At 44.9% G+C, this 26,769-nt stretch overlaps 1 protein-coding gene across 8 annotated transcripts in view; it reads left to right on the forward strand.

The window, feature by feature from the left end:
* LAMA2 (laminin subunit alpha 2) overlaps positions 1-26,769 on the forward strand; it is a 900,941-nt gene that overhangs the window by 545,113 nt on the left and 329,059 nt on the right. For all 8 annotated transcript variants that reach the window (XM_060239150.1, XM_060239173.1, XM_060239164.1 and 5 more), the window contains 2 exons: positions 12,509-12,636; positions 16,046-16,132. In XM_060239150.1, the coding sequence (XP_060095133.1) occupies positions 12,509-12,636; positions 16,046-16,132 (215 nt within the window). The remainder of the gene's footprint in view (positions 1-12,508; positions 12,637-16,045; positions 16,133-26,769) is intronic.

Below are 26,769 nucleotides of genomic sequence, written 5' to 3' on the forward strand. Positions count from 1 at the left end.
CCTATTTTTTTGACAGAGAGCTATCAGGTTTCCATTGCTTTTTGCTGTAATATGGGGTCACTTTGACCCTATGTCAAAGTAGTATAGCTGCCTTTTTTTTACCTTGGGAGGGTTAAGCATAAGGTAACCAAGACAAACACAATTCATACTATAGTATTCCTTATTACTATGTATGAATGTAATAGTAGGACAATGAAGGAAGCTGATAGGAAGAACATTGGTTCATTTGAAATGTGATGTTTGAGGAGAGTTTTACAGATACAGTGGACTACCAAAAAGACAAATAAGTGGGTTCTAGATCCAATCAAGCCTGAACTATTCCTAGAATAAAAATGACCAAGCTGAGGTTATTGTACTTTAATCACATTACGAGAAGACAAGAGTCATGGAAAAACACAATAATGTTAGGAAAAATTGAATGCAACAAGAAAAGAAGCCCCAGCATTGAGATGGATTGATTCAATCACAGAAGTCATAGTCCTCAATTTGCAAAACCTGAGCAAGGCTGTTGCCCCCCAAGTCGGAATAAAGAGACTGACACTGTATTTTGGTAAAACGGGCCCTTTTATTAAACAAACAACCTTAAAGCAACTTGTACGGCAAGGGTTACCAGAACTGGACAAGCCCCAAGGTGAACCTATGACCCTTCATTGTCCAGATATGGGCGAGCCACCCTGCCCCTGGCATGAGCCACAGATTTGGCTCCTGTCAGGCTGGCCAGGCTAATCATCCCACCCCACATTGGCGTCATCACCCAGGAAGAGCCAATCTTGTGGGGAGGCCTCACATGATCAGCATTATACAACATTGAACCATGGAGCCCATCTGCTGCTCATGCCAATCGCCTGCACTCAAGCTGTGCTGTGCCCTGGGTGCTCCCCTGGGTTTCCATAACCCCTTGCTCCTTCTGCCACCGCCAATGCCAAGCCTCTGCTTAGGCATTAGCACCCCAACGGACTGCCCAGAGCTGCCTGAAGCCCTTGCTATAGGTGATATAAAAAGGCCCGGTTACCAGCATCTGAAAGATGCACCCTGTCAGGTCTATACAACCCGGCACAATTGGCTTGAATTGACGGGTGAGGTAGAAAAGTCCCCAAACCCCCAACCAAAGCCTTTTGCAGGGCCCGATTGGCTTTCCTCCTAGCCCTTTCAATGCCCGCTGGGTCCCAAGCACCTTGCCAGACCCGATGAGGCAGGATGGCAGACCACACTAGGCGGACCCCAGGTGGGGATATGCAAAAAAAAATATATTCGGTTTTACACGGATTCGGAAGTATAAGGGGGGGGATTCGGAATCCCCGTATACTCCTGAATACCGCATTCGGAATAGCCGCATATACGGTAGATGCGCGGCTATTACAGAATATACGGCCCTATTATACCCTATGGGCCATTGAAATCAATGGCAAATAGGGTATATTTGAAGCCGCATGGAGGGGAGGGGGTTTGAGGGAGAGCCCCCAAATTTGCAGGGGACCTGCAGGGGACTCTCCCCTCCAACCCCCCCAAGTCCAAAAAAGATTGGGCCAGGGGATCCCATTCCAGGGGCACCCAAAGAGGGTGCCCCTATTCTATCATTATACCCTATGGGCCATTGAAATCAATGGCAACATAGGGGATAATTAGAGGCTACTGGGGAGCAGGGGGTTTGAGGGAGAGCTTCCAAATCTGCAGGGAACTTGCAGGGGACTCTCCCCTCTAACCCCCCCAAGTCCCAAAAAGATTGGGCCAGGGGGTCCCTGTCTTTGGGCTCCCCAAAAGGCCCATTGCCAACAATGATGGGGAAAGCCCAATTAGCCACTTCCTCACTGTAATTGTCGTGGGAAAAGTGGCTCTGGGGAGCAGGGGGTTTTGAGGAGAGCCCCCCAAACTGCTGTGCAGCTTCAGGGCACTGTCCCACACAAAACCCACAAGGCCAAAAAAAAAAATTGGACCAGGGGGTCCAATTCCTGGGGCACCCAAAGCCAAACCTAACCACATCAGAGAATCTCTATAGGACCCAAATGCACTACATCCCTCTATCTACTCTATGAACCCTGCAGGCCTGGAAGCAATATAAACCCAGTTGCCAACGTCACTGCCACACAAAACACAATCTGCTCAAGGTCTGCTCTGCAGACCTGGCTGCAGCAAACCCAGATGCCAGCTCTCCAGCCCTGCCCCAAACAACACGGGGAGAGCTGGCCAACCACAACAAGCCTGCTGGTTCTGGGTCTCTCACCCATGTGCCAGCTTCCCTGCCATAGAACACCCAATCTACAGATGCCAGCTCTCCAGCCCTGCCCCAAACAACACGGGGAGAGCTGGCCAACCACAACAAGCCTGCTGGTTCTGGGTCTCTCACCCAAGTGCCAGCTTCCCTGCCACAGAACACACAATCTACTCTATAAAAACAAGAAAGTGACCCAGCCCACACACACCCTCACCAACCCCCACACCAACCAGAGGTAATTAAAAAAACCAAAACAAAACCAGCAGAATCACAAAAGGCCAAGTGTTAAAAAGTGGCCTTTTCACCAACAAGAAAGCTCAGGCCAAATAAGTCAACAACACCCCCACCCCCTAAAACCAGAACCAGGAAAAGGGGGACAAAAGTGGCCTTTTAAACAATGGGAATTAGGCCAAACAGCACCCCCCCCCCCAAGAACCTGAAGAGAAGAGTAACAGCAGCAGCACAACACAGAACACACAATCTACAGATGCCAGCTCTCCAGCCCTGCCCCAAACAACACAGAGAGAGCTGGCCAACCACAACAAGCCTGCTGGTTCTGGGTCTCTCACCCAGGTGTCAGCTTCCCTGCCACAGAACACACAATCTACTCTGTAAAAACAAGAAAGTGACCCAGCCCACACACACCCTCACCAACCCCCACACCAACCAGAGGTAATTAAAAAAACCAAAACAAAACCAGCAGAATCACAAAAGGCCAAGTGTTAAAAAGTGGCCTTTTCACCAACAAGAAAGCTCAGGCCAAATAAGTCAACAACACCCCCACCCCCTAAAACCAGAACCAGGAAAAGGGGGACAAAAGTGGCCTTTTAAACAATGGGAATTAGGCCAAACAGCACGCCCCCCAAGAACCCGAAGAGAAGAGTAACAGCAGCAGCACAACACAGCAGCAACAAATCAAACACTGAATACTTTTAAAACAGTAAAAAAAAAATAACTTTTAACAATACAGAAACTTTGCCAACCCCTCCCCCCCAAAAAAACCCTTCACCCTAACCCCAAGAAATCCAAGCCACCCAAATCAGGAGAAGTAAAAGGACACTGCACTTTTAAAAGTCCTCTCACTAAATTAAGATATGGGCAAATTGGCAAAACCCCCCACCCCAGGCCCCCTCCCCAAGCAGAAACCCCTAACCCCCTAACCCCAAATAAGCTACCCCACCACCACCACCACCCAAATCTGGATAAGTAAAGGGACTCTAAGTCTTAAAAAGTCCTTTTACCAACAATAAATAAAAACAAGAACCCCAAGACTGTCTTACCTTGTCTTCTCTAGTCCAGGGAAGTCTGGTAAGGCTGAGTGAGAGAGCAGCAGGCAGCAGCTGAAGCCAAGGGCCAGCCAGCAGCCACACAATCTCTCACACACAGCAGCAATGGAAGAGTCCAGCCAGGAAGGAAGACTCCTTAAAAAGCCCTGCAAAGCATGCATTTGCAATGCATTTTGCAAATGCAAGCTTTGGATTGGCTGCTGGGGCTCCTCTTCCCCCTCCCCCCTCCCTGATCCCAGGGAGGCTATGGGAGAGGCGGGAAAAAGCAACTAAAGGCGGGAAAGTAGTCAAGCAGCTCCTTTGAGGCTGCAGAAGCTACTTTCCTGCCTTTTGAATTGACAGCCGTATACTTCCGAATAACCATTCGTAAGTATATGGCGAGCCGTATTCGGCTGCCATATAATGGGCGCCTATGGGGATCGGCTGCAGCCTATTCCGTATACAGCCGAATCAGTGGTGATTCAGCTGTAAATACGGCTCGGCCGAACCGAATGCACATCCCTAACCCCAGGCCACCTCCCCATGCTGACCTGCAGGTCCGCCACCGCCTGTAGAGAAAGGGCCTTCCCTTTCATCCACCCAAAGTCATTACCACCAAGGTGTATGACCAGTATATTGGGCAGAGAACCCCTCCTCCCCTGAAATAAGAGAGGCAGTAACTGGGCCACCGCAGCCCACGGTGACCCTGCCACTCTACCACGGCCCATTTGGTGAGACCCAATTGGGAACCAATTGAAGACTTCCGTGCGTAGTGGGCCGCCCAGAACACAAAACTGTGCCCGCAAACGAGGATCCGCAGCCTCTCTTGATGAGCCACAGCACCTGAAAGGAAAAAACAGTCAACCAAGAAACTAACTTGCCCAACAGAGGCAAGGTTCCCATGTTCAAACTGGATAAAGCAAAGGACACAAATAAGAGCGGTAGGCCGCAGAACACCACTGACCTACTCTCTGTATTACAGGACCCGGGTACCCCATCACCGCCGCTGTGGAGGCTGCTCCAATCCTGAATGAATGGGTGGCAAATTTAACACCTTTAAGCCCAAGTTTATCCAAAGCCCATGCCGTTACTGCCCAAAATTGGAATTTGATAAGCAGAGAACCGTCCCTGTGACAAAATAACGGTCCCTCTGCATGCCCTCTAACTGCCACATACTGCCGCAATGCCCTGACCAGGCACAAACCAACCTCCCCACAAGGCCCAAGAATAACTGTTACGCCTTTGCCCAGCTGATCTGTTTTGGATCGCCTAGCCATCAGTACAACTTGGTCACTTTTAAAGGTAACATCAATGGCCCGTAAGGCACGGTTAGACTGATCCGTACATGACTGTACCACCAGTTCGCTAACCCTGAAAGCCCCAAAGAAGGCTGTCAGCGCTGCTGCGTGAAACAGGGCAACTTCATATTGTGAAACAGACACCTCAGGGAAGGGGAAATAGGCTGTCGTAAGTCAGCCTGAGTTCCCCTTTCCCGAGACCAACCCTCCAGCATCTTCTGGACCCTAAAGTCCCCCGTGTTCTCAGCCAATCCCTGAGCCTTACTAACAAAGGCAATGGCCACCAACTGCCCTCTAATGGACTTAACTGCTAAGCCCCTTTCTCTTTGGTGTACTAAAAACTGCATCAAATGCAGCACAGGCACGGGCTAAATGTCCCACAATCCCCCTGCAGTTCTAAATAACCTGAATTGCCGAACAGCCCTCTCATATGCTCTTCTGGTACTTGGAGCCAAGGCTAAACTGATTGCCCTACCGGCTTCGACCCTTCAAGCAGCCACAGGTCCTGAGGCATCCTGACCGGCCATGGGTCGGCTTCCAGAGCCAGCTGGTGAAAACGTTCCATCTGTTGGTGAGACAGGGCGTCCGCCACACCATTACAAACACCAGGCACATGCTTAGCCATAAACAGCAGGTTCAATTGAAGGCAGCGCAATGTAAAAGCTCTAACCAGGTTCATTACAGGTACAGATCTGGAGGACAATGAGTTAATCACATGAACCACAGCCAAATTGTCACACCAAAAATGTACCACATGCTTGGCTAGTTGATCTCCCCAGAGCCACAACACCACTACAATGGGAAAAAACTCTAAAAATGTTAAATCTCTGCAGAGCCGACCAGCCAACTATTCCCTGGGCCACCTCCCAGCACACCAGTGCCCCCTAAAAAATACCCCAAACCCAATGGAACCCGCAGCATCAGAAGTTATCTGGAGGTCAGCTTCAATTCGCATGTCATCCCTCCCAAAAGAGATCCCATTAAAGGATTCCAAAAATTCTTCCCAAACCTCCAGATCTTTTCGCATATCTGCGGTTATCCTCATTCTATGATGAGGCAAGCGGAGAGAACCCATTGCATCACATAGTCGCCTCAGGAATGCCCTTCCTGGAGCAAGTACTCTGCACAAATGCCCTTCGAGCTGCTGAAGCTCCAGCGGAGACACCTTGTGTTTCCCTTTAATTGCTGCAATGCACCTCCACAGCCCCTGGACCTTGTCATCCGGAAGCCATAAGGCTTGCTTACAAGAGTCCAACTCAATACCCAAAAATGTCAAAACAGATGCCGGGCCTTCTGTCTTTTCATGTGCCCTATCTCGTCAGCCAGTTGGACAAATACATCCATTAGTCTGGCACATTGCCCTGAGCCAGCAAGACCCATGGAAAGAAAGTAATCAAGGTAATGAACCGTTTCGGTAAACCCTGACTTCACTTGGAGCGCCCATTCCAAAAAGGAACTGAATCGCTCAAAGGCTGCGCAGGAAATCGAGTAGCCCATTGGCAACGCTCGATCCATGAAATACTTACCATAAAACCCAACAACTCAAAATCCCTAGGGTGGACGGGTAACAGACGAAATGCTGACTTAATGTCGCATTTTGCCATTTCAGCCCCCTTTCCACACTCCCACACCACTTTGCCTGCCTGGCCAAAGGAGGTGTATCGCACAGAACAAAGCTGCTTGGGAATTGGCATCATTCACGGATCCCCCTTGGGTAAGATAGGTGGTGAATAAGGCGGTATTCCCCAGGCACCTTCTTAGGCACCACCCCTGGGGGGATACCTTGAGGCTGGGTATGGGAGAAGCCTCAAATGGGCCAATCACCTGACCCTCCCAGCATTCCCTAGCAATTTTTTCCTTCACTATCTTCTCCATACCCTTAACAGAACAAAGATTGGATGCCATACAGGGCACCCGCTTGCCCTGTATGGCATCTGATACGGAATCTGAAAACCGTTAGTAAAACCATCCAACAAATAAACTCTATCAATCACTAAAGGATATCCCTCTAATAACTTTTTAAGTACTCTTAGCCGAATGGGGCTGGGACCCTTTTCCAATCTGTAGCGGGTTGCTCCCGCCCTCTGCTCGCTTGGTGCCACTCCTTGTCTTGGCTTTGGTATAGGCTGAAAATGCATGAGATCCACCACACAATGGGCACTCGTGCTTAAATTTACAAGCTTTCCTTGAGCAAACGCCTTGGGAAGTAAATTCCCAGCATAACAGTCGGGGCTGAACCGACTGGCCCACTACTGCACGGGCTCCTGACATGCTCTGCAGCTTGTGGACAAGGTGGCTGCTATCTGTGCGATCACCTGCATGGGGTTTAGCAGGAGACATCAGCTGGAGCCACAACTGTTGATTTATCTAATTCCAAGGAAGGGCTGGGTTAATCGCCGCCCTCATTCGGAAGGCCTCATCATACTGCATCCAGGCTGCACCGACAAAGTCAATATATGCCCGATAGATAATATCACAGTACTGGAACAAAGGCACAGCCCGGAAAGGCTGTGCCCTCGCAATAACCCCAGCATAAATCAGGAAACCCGGCAACCAGTTAGCCCGGGTCCTGTCAACCTTCCTACGTTTCAGTTTCTCTTTCTCTTCCTCGTCAAGGTCCTCCTTCTCCTTCTTTTCTAATTCCCTATATAGCAGGCTAAATACATCCATGTATTCACCCCCGTAAAATTCTTTCCCACGTAGCAGGTGTCAAATGGTCCCCCAATGGAATCGCTGTATCTCCAAAAGGGAGAGCTGGAAATGGCACCGACCCATAGGGATTGGGCAAATAGCCCTATGCGATCCACTGACCACTAGACCACCCTGATTGCTGCAGCATCATCATCTGCCCCCCCCCCATGGGAGAACACCCTGCACTCCTTGCCCTGGGGCTTCTTGCGCCGGTGTCACTGCTGGGACCCCAACTTGAGACTGTATAACCCCACCTAATCAACCTGACTTGCCCCCTGCTGAGAAGGGCCCCCTACCGCCCACGTTGGACCCTGCTGACCTGGGTATACCCACGGCGCCCCCTGCCCCATAAATGGGGAAGCAACGCCAGCTGCACCCGATCCCACTGGTGTTGAAGGGGAACCCCACATACCCCAAGGCCATGTTTGGGCTCGTTGGGGTTGTAAATACTTACCATCACCAGGCAATGGTGCGACCACTACCGCCACTGGCGCTGACTGTGCGGGCCGCTCCAGTTCACCCAGCAACTCCTGGACCTCCACACCTTCAACAGACTCCACTTCCATGTCAGGCTCCACTCCCAGCGTTTGTTCCTACGGTTGCTCCCTGCCATCGCTGCCTTTCTGTAACACAGAAAGTCGTGCGAGTACCTCTTGCTCAAAGGAAATCGCACCAGACCGCCCAGTAGTCTTGGAACGTCCGGACCCCCCGACAATGCCCCAGAAGACCCCCTTTCATGTTCAAGGGCCCCCAGCTGCTCCATAATCACATGCCACGTCCGAGCCAATTCCTCCGCAACATCCACAACCTTATCAATACACACCCTCTTCCTCTGAGGCCGAGCAGGCTGCTTGCCCTTAGGCGCTCCCTGCCCCTTCTTAGGCCCCATCTCTGGAACTGCCAATATATAGACCTACCTGCATCGCCTTCTAAAGGAGACTACCCCATGGTAAAACATATGAGCCTTAGGACACAGCAAGGGCTGTCAAGCCAAGCCTGTGCCACTGAGCCACAGAGCCCCCTTCCGAGTAAGGAAGATAAAAAATAGAAGGGGGGTACTACAATACCCAACCCACCAAATACCCCCTCTGAGGATCTATCACCCTCTTATCCCCACAAAATGCCCCCTACAAAACCCTGTTCAAGGTGGAGGGGGGGGTGGAATGGTCTGTCTGTGGAGAGGGGTGAGTGGGTACTAAGGAGAGCACACTCCACTGCCAACACCCCCAAATCCCCCAGCTGTAAATAATCACCGCTTAAGGGACCGTCGCCACAGAGCCTCCTCCCAACAGCGCCCCACTCCCGCTCAAGCTCTTACACCCTGACTTAGCCAGCCACTGATTGCCCAACGCGCCGCAGTTCACCGCTGCCACTTATCGCTGCTGCCTCAATCGCCGGCCTCCCAACCACTCGGCTCCGGCCAGGCAACGCGTGCCTGTTCCAAGAGCTGAGAAAGAACTGCACCACTCTTATAGTCCCGACGCCCCGCCCCTACAGAATCCCCAGATGCCCAGGAAGCCTCCCAGTCTCTTCCCCCTCCAAGGCAGCAAACACGGCCTCCCGAGCTATGGCCGCTGTTGCAGCGCGGCCGTAGATGGGCCGAATTACAATAGGATGCTTTGGAAGCCATTAATTCATAGGGTTGCTGTAACTGGAAGCAACTTGGTGGCGCTTAACACACACACACATTCTAAAGCAGTTACAGCCATTTTGACACTTCAGGGCTGTGCCATTATCATGTCATTTCACTGCATGTGTAGACCAAATCTTGGAGATTACTGACTTTAGTTGAGGGGGGAACATTATGTTATACATCTTAAGTTTTTTTAAGCCTTCAGATAAACTGTGAAATATTTTTTTTTCACTTCGAAAAATGTTTTTATTGTAATTATGAATATAATCAGGGGTAAAAACAATGGGGGAAAGGCTGAATTATCCCTAGAATAAAACATGACCAAGCTGAGGTTATTGTACTTTTATCACATTATGAGAAGACAAGAGTCATGGGAAAAAACCCTGCAAAATATGACTAAAACATGATTAGAAATATATGTTTCTTGTTTGTACATTCATCAGGGACCTAGGGAGCCAGGATGCAGCTCCTTGTTATGTCATAAGTTTGGATATAGTCATTAATGTATTCAGTCATAAATTTGGATATATAGCCAGGTAGTGTCTGGCAAGGCTTTTGGAGAGCTAAGCAAAAACATTTTGAAGCATTTGTTCTTGGTAGAAGTTGCTGCAGTGCTAACCATTGACTTGGTAGTTCTGATTTATAGAACTCTGCTATTGGTTATCTGTACTCTGCTATTGGTTATCTATTATCTAGAAGATATACTGCACTAGTGAGAAGAAAGGGGAAAATACAGTCCTGAAAACAATAACATAGCATCTACCTAATCTATCTACACTTATCCAGTGCTTTCACTATGGTATCTTTATCAGTGCACTATATCATCCTATAAAAACAAAGCACAAAGAAACAAAATCTTGGATATCTATTTTGGGATTTCTTGCTGGTTGTAAGTGAAGTAGAATTGGTAGGTACCAATGCAGACTGTTAAATGCTGCAATTCAATTTGGATCATAAGCCTTTTGAAGTGAAAGAGACAGAGAGAAGTTTGAGTGCTGAAAAAAGAGAAATGCTTCACATCAAAGGATTTTTCTTCTGTACTGAGCCTTTTGGCCTCCTCATTTCTATTCATGGTGTTTTTGCAGTAATACAACAGACAATTTAGGCAGCTAATTTACTGATATGTTACTTCTTTTGACTCTTCCCAAGCTTTGAAATACACTTGAAAAGAAGCTGAATTATGTTTCTTTGACTCATAATAAGAGCTTGGTTCAACTGCTGTAACATAGGCCTATGTTTTAAAAACCTTTTCTAACACAGAGTAACTTGGAAGGTCCTTTGATCCACAGCACAGTCTTGTAGGTACTATATGTATATAGTCACTTTGCCTTTATGGTATATATAATGATTTCTTTTGTAAATAGTGCAAGCCTTAAACCTTAAAAAGTTCCAACATGTTACATATATTCTGTACCTTGCCATAGTGCTAGCGGATTAGTAACATGTGAAGAACATGTGCGTTGTTTTGTACTCATGTTATCTGCAATGCAGATGAAGGACCATAACGTATAGTTGAAAAAGAGTTCAGAACAATCATGTAACAGTGTTAGATTCCCGATGAACAAAACTTGGGTGTGGTAGTCAAAAGTTCATTGCAAGCTGATGCACTCCTCTCCTCCCCATTACATCTCCTGTGGAGTCATGCAGTCCTTCCTGCTCCATTTTCTTATTTCTGATAATAATCATCAGGGCTTTTTTTGTAGAAAAAGCCCGGCAGGAACTCGTTTGCATATTAGGCCACGCCCCCTGACATCACCATTGTTTCACACGGGGCTTTTTTAAAAAGAAAAAGCCCAGTGTGGACTCATTTGCATGTTAGACCACACCCCCAACGCCAAGCCAGCCGGAACTGCATTCCTGTGCATTCCTGCTCAAAAAAAGCCCTGACAATCGTTTAATAAACTAACATAATCCTAGTTCCTATTACAGTACTCAGTAGAAGTACTTTTATTTCTACAGTTTTTCCAGCTTTCTTACATATCCATGTTATTATCTGTGGAATATCTCAAGCTAATTTTATTTTGCTGAATAAATCCAATGCATATGGAATTCAATATAGCAGCAAATAGCAATATGTAGGATGACTAGTTGAGCTAGCTGTGGATACAAATTGGAATACCTGTTTTATTGAGAGTAATGCAGTGATGACAGACATTTATCCTCAGATGTGACTTCAGTCTCTGTTTACTGGAATTGTATAGGAAAAAGCCACACACAGGTGTCTACTTGCTGCTATTGTAAATGATGAATCTGCTTTCAGTAGAAAAGTAGCTGGTGCAAAGGAATACTGTATAAAATAGATTATTTTTTCTTCAATTTAATATCCAGACTTCATTGAAAATTTGGACAGAGTTTTCCATATCTGTCACATAATCTTAGTGCCAAAGGACTACACATTGTTTTTAAAATGACAGCACAAATGAGCAAGTCATGCAAAAGTCATCAGTTAATAGCTACTGTTGTGTTGAAAACTACAATGGTAACAATAGCAATATTTAGTCAATATTTTAAATAATCTTTACCGCAAGTAATTTTTTTAAAAAATAGATTATCTGTGAAAACTTGGATATTTACAATACAAAAGTAATTAAAGTGCTGATTGTCAGCTTGCTGAGGGAGCAGAGCACAGGAGACACAAATACTCCAAAGAACCATTCAGGTAGGCTGGGAAGCCTAGTTAACAAGGTTCTTTGATAACTTATTTCAAAGTCTGTAGATGTATATGTTGAGGGTACTGGTTTAATGGAAGATGGTAATAGGTATACTGATGAGCATTCAAAGATAAGTCTTCTGGGTATTAATGGACAGTCACAGTGGTCAGACTTTATAATTAACAAAAAAAATAGAGATTTGCTTACACTTGAGCTATATAACTGAATCATGAGTGTACAAACGTAGAAGAGCATTGAAATATACATTATTAATGGATCAGAGTAGATAAGAACTTTTATCTGCTATTAAGAGCAAAAAAATTGAAATTTTAAATCAGAAGATAGTTCATGTGATTGACTTTCCCCCAGTGAAGTAGTAATGCTCTCCTTAACTGTTACATTGATGTGAGCCTTGGTTTAGAAACTGAAAAGGTTTAACTGCCTGGTGGATGATTTTTGTCAGGACCTAGAGATAATATATTCCTGTAGATCCATATCTTTTAAAGCTGAATATTGATGTATTGAAATGTACTCCAGATGGGTTTGCCCTTGAAAAGGATTCTTGAGCTGCAACTGGTAAAGAAAGTAGAAGACTGCTCCCTGAAGAACGGTGAAAGGGGAAATACCAACTAGATATCTTTGTGCAAGCCCAAGCATCCTTTAATTTAATAGGATGATGGACTGTGTATTTTACTGCAATTTGCAATTCTTGCGCTATAATATTCTAAAAAGGAAGTTTGTATCTTCTACCTATTTAGGACTGCAAGCACAACACAGGTGGCCCATACTGTGATAGATGTCTTCCTGGTTTCTATGGAGATGCTACTACAGGGAAACCTGATGATTGTCAACTGTGTGCTTGTCCACTGAGTATCCCTTCAAACAAGTAAGTGGTAAACTCAGAGATATAAAAGTTACGTTAAACTATCACTGGAGTTTCTTTGATAAGGTACTGTCAACCAGTTTTTAAAAGACTATTAATATGGATATGTAGTTCTAAAAATTGGCTTGCATAGATTCTACAAAAAAGAAATAATTCTCTTACAGCATAGTGCGTGATTCAGTCATTAGGAATATAGAGAGGGGGGGTCTGTAACAGGCATTTTTACTAAGGGGAAACATAATAGAGGTTTATAAATTTATGCATGGGGTGGAGAGAGTTGACAAAGAGCATTTTGGATTCCCAAAATACTAGAACTCAAGGGAATCCAAGGAAACGGATGTGCAGTAGGTTCAGGACTGACAAAAGGAAATGCTGCTTTAAATAGAGAGTGATTAAATGTGGAATTTTCTGCCAGAGGATGTCATGATGGCCACAGTAATTGTTTTAAAAGGGGATTAGATAGATTAATGGAGGATAAGTATGTCAGTGGCTAATAGCCATGGTAACTGAAGGGAACCTCTACATTCAGAAACATTAAGTCTCTGAATCCCAAAACCAGGAGGCAACTTGGGGGGAAGGCCTCAGTCTCTGTGCCCTGTTGCTGGACATCCAGAGGAACTGGTTGGCTACTGTGTGAGACAGGATGCTGGATTAGATGGATCATTGATCTGATCCAGCAGGGCTCTTCTTCGCAGAGTAAACTTTATTCAGATCCATACTTAAAATAGATTTCCTTTCTGAAAGCAGCTCTCTGTGCCACTCTATACAAAAGTTCCATAATTCAGAGGGAACTGTTTGGCAACTTGGGCCTCTGGCAATGATGCCAGGAGAAACACTAAAGTGTGAGTAGGATGACCAAATTCTTGAGCCTGTGGGCCAGATTCTTCATAGTTTCTTTTTCCCCAGTCAGCTTCTCAATGGCTTTGTAATAAATTGGTCCACAAAATATTCTCCCCTCCATTTAGCAGGATACTAAGACAGGGGAAGAACACCTAAGGAACCATCCAGGGACCATCAATAAAGCTGCCCCCTTCCAGAGCAGAGTTAGCATCTGTCATTCTTTGGCTCAAAAAACATAGCAAGCACAGGTTACTCCTACAATGCTCATAATGATGTAGTTGAACCCATACCACTTTCAACCAAAATTGAAGCTTAAATACTCCTAGAGGGAAACAGCCCCACCCATTCATTATGATGTTTCCGGGACCTTATTTTGCAAGTACTTAGATGGGCCATGATCCTGGGAGGAGGAGAAGTTTTCCTCACTTGCAGGACCATAAGTTGTGATCTGAATCCTCTCCTGTGCAGGCCTATCACTTAGACCTATCTTCTGAATTCATGGGAGAATCCAGGAGCCTTGCCCTGTTTTTTTGAGACTGTTGATCATGGGCCTGACTCAAAGGCGGGAGCCTTCTGTTTGGGCTGCTCCCAAGTTGCTCAGGGTCTTGGGGAATCTTTGTCCAGAGATGGTTTCCAGATCCTGCTGCTGACCTTCATATGAGGGATTTGTTCAATACTCCAGCCCTGGGCAGGTCGTGATAGGAAGAAGTTCACACAATTTATTGAAAAATTCAATAGAGATGTTTGTAGGGTCTTCCAGAGTCTATTTGTAACTATCTCTTTGACAGACAAGAGATTGTTCTGGAGATGCAGACATCTTTTGGGTGATCTCATAGGCAGATCATACAATAAGCTGCATGCGACTTTCTCATGGCTCCTACCTCCACTTTATGTGTGGTGAAATGAGAGGTTTACCTCTCAATAAGAATCAGTGTACTTGCACTCTTGACCTGTTCACACACACACAAAAAGGACATGGATTACATGTGGGTCATAGGCTACCAAATGACCATGTTGGGCCTTGGATACATTAACCACTTATAGAAGTGTGTACGTGACCTTCATACATGCTCCACAACCTTGAACAGGCTTTAATTCTCCAGTAGAAATATGTCTTTCTGATTTTTTGTTTTTCTGTGATGCAATTAGTATCTGAAATAATTTTGTGGATGTTTATTTCAGTGATAAAATGACAACAGTTCCAAGCTTGCTCATATTTATCCCTCCACGCCCCTCACTTTTAACCAAGCATTGTCCTACAGCTCCCAGTTTACTGCTATGTCATTTGGCAAATGACAAATCTCAAAGTGAAATAAAAGATAGAATAATTGAAGATGGATCTCTTTAAAATAGTAGAGTGACAGATACCCTGTTGTTTCAAACTGATTGTATCTTCCAGTATGCCAGCAGATTACCTCATTACAGTATGTCACTCAGATACTAGAGGGGGAAAAACACAGCAAACAAATGCTACAAGGCAGAGGCACACAGCTAGAGTAAAATACAATCCTAAGGGAGTGTAAACATGCAAATGACTGGGCTGCTGAGATACAACTGTGTTACTGCTGTTATATTTGTGGGAGAAAAAAATAAAAGGAAAGCCTGAGATACAAAATATAAAGCTATGGCTCTTAGTTATAAAATCAACTTGAAATTTCAGAGTAGGTGAAGTGATGGAGGATTTCTGGTTGCCATGCCAGTTTCCAGTTGGTTCCTTAAAAGAATTTCAAGATCCTGAAATAAATAAGCCAGAATAATTGTCGCTGTGATTCCTTTGAAAGCTTGAAATTTCAGAGTAGGCGAAGTGATGGAAGATGTCTGATTGCTATGCCAGTTTCCAGTTGGTTCCTTAAAAGAATTTCAGGATCCTGAAATAAATAAACCAGAATAATTGTCGCTCTGTGATTCCTTTTTCACAATTTTATTAGAATCTTTCCTAAAGAGTATGTCCTGAAGGGTGGAAATTGTCCTTAACTTACACTATTCCCGCTTGTGTATATCTTTGACTGTGATTGTGTAGGTAGGTTAAGGTGTAACTTATTCCCATTTAGAAATCTTAACTATAAGGCTTTGACAGACACTGAAAGAATTACTGTACCATTTCCTATTCACCTACCTTCTTTAATGGAGTAATTTTATTTCACTATCCATGTAATCTGAATTTACAGAACTTTCCAGTCAACTGTCTTTTAGCTCGTGCGATTTAAGTGGGGAACACAGTCTGGGATAGAGTGTATTGCCAGGCCTTCAAGGGCTCAGAGAAACAGCTGTACATTCCTGTTTTTAAATGGTGTAGCAACTCATTGATAGACTAAAATCCCATAACAACATGTCATTTGAATGCTGCCACCCGTTTGAGCTATATACAGTGTCGGCAGAAATAGCAGGGTGATTTTAAAGTTCTCTACTGGCTGGAGCCAAACCTAAGCCCCATTTGTGAAACCAGAAGAGTTTTCTCTATGCTCTGTTTTGAAAGGAGCACTTTCTGAAGAAGTACAATAACTATACCACTAATGAATTTATTTTTGTGCTTTCTTTTTGCTCCTCTTCATGCACTACATAAACAACACAGTTTTAGCCCAACGTGCCATTTGGAGCGAAGTCGTGGATTAATATGTGATGAATGCCCTGTTGGGTATTCTGGCTCACGCTGTGAAAGGTAAGCAAGTGTCAAACAGGATTTTACTTTCCTTTTCTCAGAATATTTTATGCAATGACTGTTTTAAAGCAAATGTCCTCTGAATGCCAAAATGTTCATATTAGTAATGAATATATTTTTCCCATTGTTTGCCCACAATCAGAAATGTGGAACAATGATGTCATATGAGGTTCCTAATTAGATATGACATTATCTGTTCCAGATTTGTTTAGCTGCTTTGTGAGCCAAGAAAATGGTTTTTATTTAATGTTGCAGATAAACATTAACCATCAAAGAAGGTATTTCCAATGGACTTAATATTACTTGATGAAATTATTTTCAGTTTGTAGTGCACCTGTTAAATTTTGCTATTATTTTTGTGTCTTTTGAATTTGATTTTTAATATTAAAAGTGTACTTAATCAGCATTTCATTTAATTGCCTTTTCATCTCCTTGCCAAACAATGAGCCATACAATGCAATTGTGGAAACTGGATTTCTTTATCTTAATTGTTTTGAGCTTATATTATGAAACTTTGCTGCTTCTAGTTCTCCACTGAAGTTGCTTATTTGTTCTGTGGTATTACATGGACTCAAAATAAAGTGTCAGTGTTCAATAAATATTTAAGAGATAGCTTGAGAAATCTACATGACTCCAAATTCATTTGGAAACGCTAATACAGAAATGTGATATGGGATCAAGTCTTTCTCTGAGTAAACTCTATGTTTGTGCATTTTCTTTTGTTTTATCTCTTCTCATTTCTTTTCTTACATTGTTCTGAGAAATGAGATGGACATCAGAGACTTCAAAAAGACGCTTGTAAATTAAAGTAAATCCATCAAGTGCACTTTATCCATTAATGCTAATCACGGGAAATAAACAATATTTGCCAGTTGATGTCCAGAGGGATTTTAGCCAAGAGAACTTCAGATTTTTGTTGCCAATTGGATAGCTTACTTTTGTTTATGTAAATTATGTATCACCATAGATGGCAAAGAATTGCAGTCTTAAAAATAAATTGTAAAATTTCACAAGAATACAGCTTTAAGTTGTCTACTGTAGCTATTCTTGAAGAAAAATATGCTATGGGTAGATTCAGATGTTCAGCTGATAAATTTTCAATACATGCAGTGGCCATCAGGGATAAGAAAAAGAAAACCTTGCTTGTATCGAATTTTTCATTACTACATGAAACAGACCAGTATAACATAATTTTAGTCACCATACATAAATTTTGTATAAGTGCATGTGTTTTATTCTCATAACCCAGGTAAGCATCCTGTATGTGTAAGGAGTCACAGAATCTACTCTATGGTATCATTTAAACCAGGGGTGGGGAACCTTTTTTCTGCTAAGGGCCATTTAGAAATTTATGACATCATTTGCAGGCCAGAAGGAACTCATTAGCATATTAGGCCACACCCCCAAATATTAGCATATTAGGCCGCACCATTTGGGATAATCAAGTGGAAGTTGAACTGGTGGTAGCTGGCTCCCACCCCTCCCTCCCTCCCTCCCTCCCTCCCTTCATGCAGAAACTGCAGCTGCTCCCACCAGACTCAAGGCACCCATATACCCCACCAGCCGCCCTTCAAAACACCCACCATTCAGGCTCGAGAGAGAGAGAGAGAGAGAAGAAAATTAAATAATGAAATGTGGAGAAAAAATGGGGAAAAGAAGGGGGTTCTGGCAGGTCTTAGCTACTCCTATGCCAAACTCACAAAATCAGTAAAACAACACCTTTCTCAGGTCCAATCAATGTTCACAAAGTATGCAAGCTTTCATGTTGCACAGAACACTTTTTCCATACAGCAATTAAAAGACTTAAAAGTAATCAAAAGACTTAAAAGTATGTATAGGATTTTTCTTCTGTTTTCCAATGGTTCCCTTCCACATAGTAGGGTAATAAAAAAAAGGATTATTTTAAAAAAAGATACTGCCATTTCCCTAGGAATTCATTAGAAAGCTGTAATTGCATTATGTGTCTGTACTGACACACACAGCCACCAAATGGGGGTTTTCTCCCACCAGAATTTGAAAAAAGCAATAGGAAATCCAACAACGTTGCCAATCAACTAAGACAAATGGTCCTGTTCAAAAGTGGGTAGCGCTGTATGACGCTAATTTTGAAAAAAGGGCAAATCAGGACATACGCCTGCACACAGGTCAGAAAACAATAACAGGTCCTCTGAAGGGGGGGGGTTGTTTGTGCACGTTGTTGTGACAGGTCCAGGTGGGTGTGCAAGCAGCGCAGTGGCTGGGGTGGAGCGCTGTGCATTTGCAGAGCAAGGGAAGGAAAGAAAAAGGCAGGAAGGGGGGAAAAGAACACGGCCTGGGCACTTGCCGCTTACGTTGAGCAGGGTGCTGTGGCTGGTGGCTGCCAGTTCCCTCAGCCTGGCTGCGGCTGAGCTGCCTGCAGCAGCAGCAGATCTGCTACAAGAGCCGGTGAGTGCAGCTGCAGTCGCGGTGGGGTGACAGCCTGGTGGAGCAGTGGTGAAGAATAGTTTCCTCCTCCTCCTCTCCCTGCTGTAGGGTTGCCCCCACTGTGGCTGCTCGGGGTCCCCCCATTGCCCTAGGAGGTGGGGCTGCCCAAGGCACAATTGCCGCCCGCACTGACTCCTGCTCTGCCGTGGGGTCTCTGCCTGATGCCATCCTGCAGACAAATGAGCAAAATTTTGGCGGGCAGCTCATCCATGCTGCAGTCCACCAAGATGCAGCACTCGGGGCAGTGTGACCCAGCCCAGTGATTCCCGCTGGCCAGCTGGGCCTGGGGAGGCCGGTGCACAGCGCGGCCTGGCCCAGCGATTTCCGCTGGCCAGCTGGGCCCAGAGAGGCCAGTGTGCGGCCCAGGCCAGTGATCCCCACTGGTCAGCTGGGCCTGGGGAGGCCAGCATGGGCCAGTCCGAGGGGTCTCACAGGTCGTAAACGGCCCGCGGACCAGAGGTTTCCTAGCCCTGATTTAAACATTACTGCTGTGGGACTGCTGTAACATTTGAAGGACTGCCAACACATAGATCCAGTCACACATACCCTTGCAAAACCAAGCAGTAGCCCCCAGAGATAACCCCAACCCTGGCAGGATAAATTTGAAAGGTAAGGCCAGGGGTTATACCACAAGTATTCAGTAGTTCAGGTGTCAAAGCAAATAGGGGTGTGAATTCAGATCTTACTTAGCCAAAAATCTACCTGAAAAATATTGTATTGGTATTTTTGGGGTATATTTCAGCATCCCAAAAGTATCCAGGATTTTTCAGGGGGAAAAAATCCTAAATATTTTCAGGAACCAAAAAGATAGGGGGAAACATCTGAGAATCAAGGGCTGGGTACAGACAGGCAGCTTGAAGCAGCAGCCTCCCAGCTGAGAAAAAAAGCCCCAGAGCTGTCAGACAGCACATGCTCTGCTGCAGGAAGAGGGACAGGCTTTGTATGCTCTGGAGGAGTGGTCAGACTGTTCAAGCACATGGGAGGTGCTTCCCTGGTGCTCCCTGGCCATTCAGACAGCCAGGAAAGGTGACAGCAAAGCACTTCAGAGATTTGCTACCACTTAGTAAGTGGTAGCTTTTTAAGGCAGCAGAGATATGCTGGAAGATGACATAAGGGCGGGAGCGATGTGGGGCCAAGATGTGGAAGTTTGAACACTCAATTTAAATCTAGTTATGGGGAGTTCCTGTGTTGCCCAAATAAGTCATCTGTATTCAGCCAAGGAGACTTTTCTATGTCTCTCAGCTGTTTTCCCCAGCTTCTTCTGCATTTCCTTTAAAGCAGCATGGTTTAAAGGGACTGCAGAAACTTGAGAAAAACAGCTGAAAGACAGGGAAATTGCTCACTGTGTCCAAGAAATTTCCCCACTTTTTTTTTTTTTGCATAAAAACTCACGGGGAAACAGCTGAGAAGCAGGGAGATTGATCCCCACATCTGAGCTGTTTTTTCCCAGCTTTTTTTTTTTTTTTGGGCAGTCTCTTTAGAACCAGAGAGTGCAGAAAACCCCCCAGAAAACCGCTGAGAGATGGGGAAACTGCTCCCTGCCTCTCAGCTGTTTCCCTATGCTTCTTCTGCAGTCTTTTTAAACCAGGCTGGTGTTGAGTTTTGGGCTAGGGTGGAATCAGTATACTGTATCTTCTGATGGATGGACAGACAGTATCAGCCGTATCTGATAGATGTAGCAGCTATATCTGCTCATGAACGGATGGACACTACCCCAGGAAATCTGAGAAAGGGTTTGGAGGGCATTGTGAGGTGGCTAAAACCATCAGCTGGGACTGAATCCAGCAGTAGCTGGGTTGGAAAGACTTAGGATTTGGGTGCCAATTCCCGGCTCTTACACTGGCGCAAATGGTTAAGCGCTTGGGTGTGTTTCTGGATGCCTCTTTATCAATGGCGGCCCTGATCACACATGTTGCCGGAATGGCATTTTCCCAACTATGCCAGATCCCGCAACTGCCCCCTACCTGTCTCACTGTGACCTAGCATTGTAATCCATGCATTGATCACCTTTAGGCTTCATTACTGTAACTTGCTGGATGCTGGGCTGCTCTTGTGTCTGATTCAGAAGTGACAACTGGTCCAGAATGCAGCAGCCTGGGTCCTTCTGGGGACACAATTAACTACACTCATTCAACCTTGTCCTTGGCAGCTGCACTGGCTCCAGATTGAGTACCAGGTCAGGTTCAAGGTTTTGCTTTTGACCTTCAAGGCCCTAAGCCAGGAGTGTCAAATATATGGCCCACAGGCTAGAACCAGCTCCTGCACGGCTTGTATCCAACTCATGATCAACCGGTTCTCTCTTGCTTTCTTATCTGGTGCTGCTGCTGCATCACACCTTGCTTTGGCTGGCTCCTTCATAGATAGAAAGACAATTCTCTTTTCCCTTTATTGTCTGAGGCTCCTCCCCATTCTTCCCTTGGGGAGGGAGGGAATGATTAAGAGCTTGCTTTGCCAGGCTCCCTCAATTGCACAGGATACAAAGGCTATCCTCTCTTTCCTGAATTGGCTGAGGCTCTGCCTTTCTCCCTCCTGCCCGCTTCTGGGTGTGTGTATGTGAAATGAAGTTTGAGTCCAGTGGCACCTTTAAGACCCATGATGTTTTATTCAAGGTATAACATTTCCTGTGCCATGCTACATTGTGTATGCAATTTATTGGCTTGTTATGCCACAGCTCTTTTGGGTGCAACTGGGTTTCTTTCTCCCATCACCTCCTCTTTTTCACAGTATTCATGCCATCATGATCCAGTCTTTCTCAGTAGTTAACTATTTAGAAAAGGAATAATAACAAACCAGTGAAGTAGATTAGGCTTAGAGTGTGTGTCCCAGGCTAAGCTCACTCAATAAATTTCCATTGTAGACTGGGGATTTGGAACCTAGGCTTTCCAGATAGTAGGCTGATCCTGACCCTATACAAAGTCTTTCTATTCTTGCACAGCCTCATAGAAGTTGTAGTTATTTCTCTGGAGAAGACTATAGTTTTGTGGACAAGCACAGAGCTCTCACTTTGTGTCATGATGCCTTCACATATTCTTGACCAGCACACGAAACAACTTAGGTTTTCTGCTTCACAGTGCCCAGCCATTTCATGTTTTCCCTGGGTCCTAGGCTCAGAGCATTGATCATGAGATTTCTGTAATGAATGTCAATAAATGAAAAGTAGGCTTGCAGTTTACAGATACACACCTGAACAGCATACTCAAGATTGCTGCAGCACAGGCATTGTCTCCAGATTTTGATGCAGTAATTCAGAGCAAGAGGTGTCAATTAGCAAAGACTGTTAAACAAAATATTGCAAAAATGCTAATGGTTTAAGCATGTTTGTAATTTTAAAAAGCATATCTTTAATTTGTACAGGTATGCCTCTAGGTTTTCTTCTTCTTTGTACATCATCTGTTTGTTTTAAGATTTCTGTATTTTATCTGTATACTTAGATTATTGGATTGTTTTGAATGTTTTTGTAAATCCTGAAATTTTGGGGTTCCAATAGATTGGATAAAAAAAAACATTATACACCCCTAAGGGCAAATCTGAAGGACACAAGTCGGGTGACAATCCAGAACAAGGCACAGAACCAATGTCAGTCACACATAGGTTGTGGACAAGTTGCTTCCAAACACTCTCAACCTTTCCTGGCTGCTTTTATCAGAAAGATCCTGCTGAGTCATTCAGGAGCAAGTACAACTCATCAGTGGCTGAGCAGTGCATAGGTATCAGTCCTGATCCTGTAGAAAGGAGCAGGAGACCAATAGCACCTAGCAAAATTTGTGGCAGGGTATGAGCTTTTGGGAGTTTTGATCACGTGTTGGCTCAAATTCACAGGCAAAAGTTGACCAAAGCTGGGCTGCCAACTTCACACTACAATGCAGGTCCTGCACCTCCCTCTGGGCTTACTTTCTCCAGCGTTCCAAGGGCTCTGGTGATTCTGGGAGTGAGTTTGGTGGCTACAGGGCTTCTTCTTGTGGTCCCGCATTGCAGGACTGTGGGTATGGCACAGTGATTTCAGTCCAAGACCTCTGCATTTGATGAAGTTTCCTCCTTGTTCAGCGGGTTTTCCTGCAGCATCTGAGGCTGGATCTGGCTTCCTCTGTCTCCTTTTCATCTGACGAGGTGTCCTCAGGCAGACCCATGACATCATAGCCACCTTCTGTGTCAGGCAGGAGACATACAGAGAGGAACCACCAATGATGCCCCAGTGTGTTAGCAGATCTATATTTGGAGAAGCAATCCTTGATATACTTTAAACATTGTTTTGAATTTGGCCCAGAAACTAACTGGAAACAAATGAAAAACAGCAGGCCTTGAATTTAGCAGGAGCTCACAGGTGCACAGCTCCTGAAGCTTTCTGAGAGTTCCCCCTCCTCCTCCCCACCTACCTACCTTGTCCATTGAATAGTTGGTGCAGCTGCATAACAATCCCTGGATGAGCCCCACCACATATTGTTCTACAAAACAACCCCTGGAATAGAGTATGGGTAACATAGGCTTCCCAATCCCCAGGTCCCAGCGGGGGATCCCCTGGTTTTACAGGCTTCCCCCCTCCCCCAGCCAGCTGGCCAGCGGGGGGAAGCTCCACCCCCATAGCCATTATGCACCTCCAGGAACGATTCCCATAGGGAATGATGGGGAATTGATCCGCGAGTGTCAGGGGCTCTGGGGGGGGGGCTGTTTTTTGAGGTAGAGGTGCCAAATTTTCTGTATAGCATCTAGTGTCTCTCCCAAGTTTCAAAAGGATTGGACCAGGGGGTCCAATTCTACGAGCCCCAAAAGAAGGTGCCCCTGCCCTTCATTATTTCCAATGGAGGGAAGGCATTAAAAAGGTGTGCAGTCCCTTTAAATGTGATGGCCAGAACGCCCTTGGAGTTCATTTATGCTTGTCACAGCCTTGCTCCTGTCTCCACCCCCAAAGTCTCCTGGCTCCACCCCCAAAGTCCCCAGATATTTCTTAAATTGGACTTGGCAACCCTAGGGTAACATGTTCCCAGCAGATTGAATTATACTGCAGGTCTATGGTTGGCAACAATATCTTTGGATTTAAAAATGGGAAAGCACTGTTATTTGAACAGGATAATAATGCAGTTGTCGTACATCTGCGGTAGGCTTACATTGTTCATGGACAAGAGTATGCATATGTAAACAGGAGGCTGAATTAGAAGGCCCTTTCAAGTGGTATTCTTAAAATGTATAGCCTTTTAGCAATGCTTCCTTAGCAGCTGAGAAACCTGTTTGAGTACTCTCTGAGGCATGAAGCAGAAAACTCAACACGTATAAATAGTCTTCCATTTCCTTTTTTGTATATCCACATGGAGTTATATTTGGCTAAAAGCACCTGCTATGAAGAAGGCTTGGGAATTCTCCTACTTATTTTGATGGGTGCTACTTTTGAGTACTATTTCTGACTGTCTTTTCCTGTCTGATGGCAAGTCATCACTCTTTTCTCAAACCTGGGGGCTGGGAAATAATGAATGTAAGAACAAATCAGTTGAAGAGTACCTTTGTGACAGTTTATCAATGCAGGGGTCATTGAAAGCTCTTATCAGCAACAAGTAATATTTATAAGTGGAGTATATAAATGAACTAATCTCTAGATTAGCAGCATTGAAGAAATTTGAATAAATGATTGATTTATTTTAATTGTCACAGTTGCATGAAAAATGTCTGTGGCTATTTACTATAACAAACACACCAGCTTTTATTCAACCTTATTTGTGAATTATTTAATGTTGATGAGTAACATTTTTAGGAATCTCTTCTTATTTTAGCTCTTGGATATTGTTCTGAATCATATATAGCTGTTAGATTAACTGCTTTAAAATGATCTTTGTGGGCTATAAATAATACTGCCTTGGAGGAGCTATGCATGGTTTTCCCCTCCAACAGCCTCATCAGAGCTAGCATGGTATAGTGCAGGAGAGTTGAATTCATTTGTTATGAGGGATGGATTTGATACAAATGAGACTTTGTGGAACTGAGCCATGCATGTCATAAATGTAATGCCAGGTAGTGAAAATATAAACTTTATAAAGGATACAGATAAACACAAAGATTTTTTAAACTTAATATACAAACATATTTTAATTTTTGTGATATTTTGTTTAAAATGGAATAGTGGGATTTGGCAATACAATTTTTAAAATAAAACATCAACACACAAGGATCACAGCAGAAACTAAAAATATAAGCTAAAAATATAAAATGCTCAGAGCCTAGGAAAGCATGTAATGGCTGGGCATTGCAGGCTTCTCCCCCCACCCACCCTGATCTACTCAGACTGGAAATGGCTTTCCAGTGTAATATCCCCCTCTGACTGTGGGTTCCCAGGTTAGAGTACCCACTAGGCACCAGTTCTCAGGTCCATTCAGCAGAGACAAGCTGCCTCAAAGCATCAACCCTTTATTTGCAAGGAGACCATTCCAGCAAGCAACAGCTTCAACTGGCCATACATTGGAAAATGAACATGCTTAAAATTCTAGTGATATTTTGTTTAAAATGGAAAGGTGAGGAATAGTGGAGTTTTAGCAATGCAATTTTAAAAATAAAACCTCAAGAAAAAGCATGAGGATCACAGCAGAAACTAAAAATATAAAATGCTCTGAGTCTGGGCATTGCAAGCTTCTCCTTCTCCCCCACCAGGTCTATTCAGATTAACAGTGGCTCTCCTTTGGACGTGGGTTCCCAGGTTAGAGTACTCACTAGGCACCAGTTCTCAGGTCCATTCAGCAGCTGACTTAAGCTGGATCAAAGCATCAACCCTTTATTTGCAAGGAGCTTCAACTAGCCATAAATGCTGCAAACATGAAACTGTTTTAGTTCCATTCCATTAAAATACATTGCAGCACAAAGTGTCAAAGAAAACAGAATGGATTTTCCATTAAAGTCTCTGAGCCAAGACAGACCAGTCTATCTGGGTGCAGAGGCCATAATGGAAAATCCATTCCATATTTTCTTTGCAGCTTTGCAAACCCAGAAGAGCTTCCAGTTGAATCAGGCAAAAACAAGGCAGAAGGAGCTGGGAACCTCACTGGTACTCTTGGAGCTTCAAGGGTGAGGACAGGAGGGGGAGGAGAGGGGAAGAAAATTACTGCAGGCATGATTGAAGCCCTGGGCAAGCCAGGTGTGTAAGTCTGACAGCCCTGGTATAGTGGTTAAGACTGGTGGGCTCTAATCTGGAGAACTGGGTTTGATTCCCCACTCTTCCACCCAAGCTGGGTGACCTTGAGTCAGTCACAGTTCTCTCAGAGCTCTCTCAGCCTCACCTACCACAGAGGGACCAGAATGTCTGTTTTGTGGGAGAGAAAGGGAAGGTGATTGTAAGCCGCTGCAAGACTTCTTCAGGTAATGAAGGGCAGGATATAAAACCAACTGTTCTTCCACAACTGTAATTAAACCTGCTGTTGCATAGCTATATAATGTTATATTTGGTTCCTCATCCCCCAGACTGTGGTCTGGGGCTGCCATGCCCTCCAGGATCCCTTCCCTCCAGTGGCAGGTCAGCAAGGTGAGGACGGGGATTGACTGCACCCTAGTGCCCTCTCTCTCCCACCAACATGCTTTGCCCAGACAACAAGGGTGAGGTTGGTTGCATCCTCTTCAACCATGCCCTGAGCTTGCCTCATAAGGGCCTCCAGGAGGGACAGGCTTATGCTAGTATCCCCCAATGGCCTCCATCCTAGGGCAGGCCATTGCAAACCTGTCAGGACTTCCTCCAATGGTTCCCCCACCCCTTTCCTCCCTCCCTTCACCCTGTCATATGTTGGCCCTCCCAACTTCACTGGCTCTGGGGAGGCAGCTGCTGTCGGTGTTACTTCGTTGGCCATCCCTATGGATCCAGGGCCACCACATTGCTTGGCACTGCCAAGGTGACTGTTTGGCCTAATCAAGGCCAGGGCTTACCTGGGGATGCTGTAGTGCTGATTCTGGTCCCTAAGAGGAGTACAGAGATGATAATGCCTCTGACTGGCAGGGAAGCTGACCTCAAATGGGTTGTTATCCCTGCCAGCCACAAAAGAAAAGTGGAGGTAGGACTGCCACCTACAGATATGCTAGTAAATTCAAACATTTTGTATCAGTAGCATTGTTCCATTGATTTATGTGCAGGGGTCATTTAGTAGAAAAGCTTTCCAGGAACTCATTAGCATAACTTATTTGCATAAGTTATTTGCATACACCACATCCCC

This window comes from Heteronotia binoei, chromosome 1 (assembly GCF_032191835.1).
Source record: "Heteronotia binoei isolate CCM8104 ecotype False Entrance Well chromosome 1, APGP_CSIRO_Hbin_v1, whole genome shotgun sequence".
Lineage (NCBI taxonomy): Eukaryota > Metazoa > Chordata > Lepidosauria > Squamata > Gekkonidae > Heteronotia > Heteronotia binoei.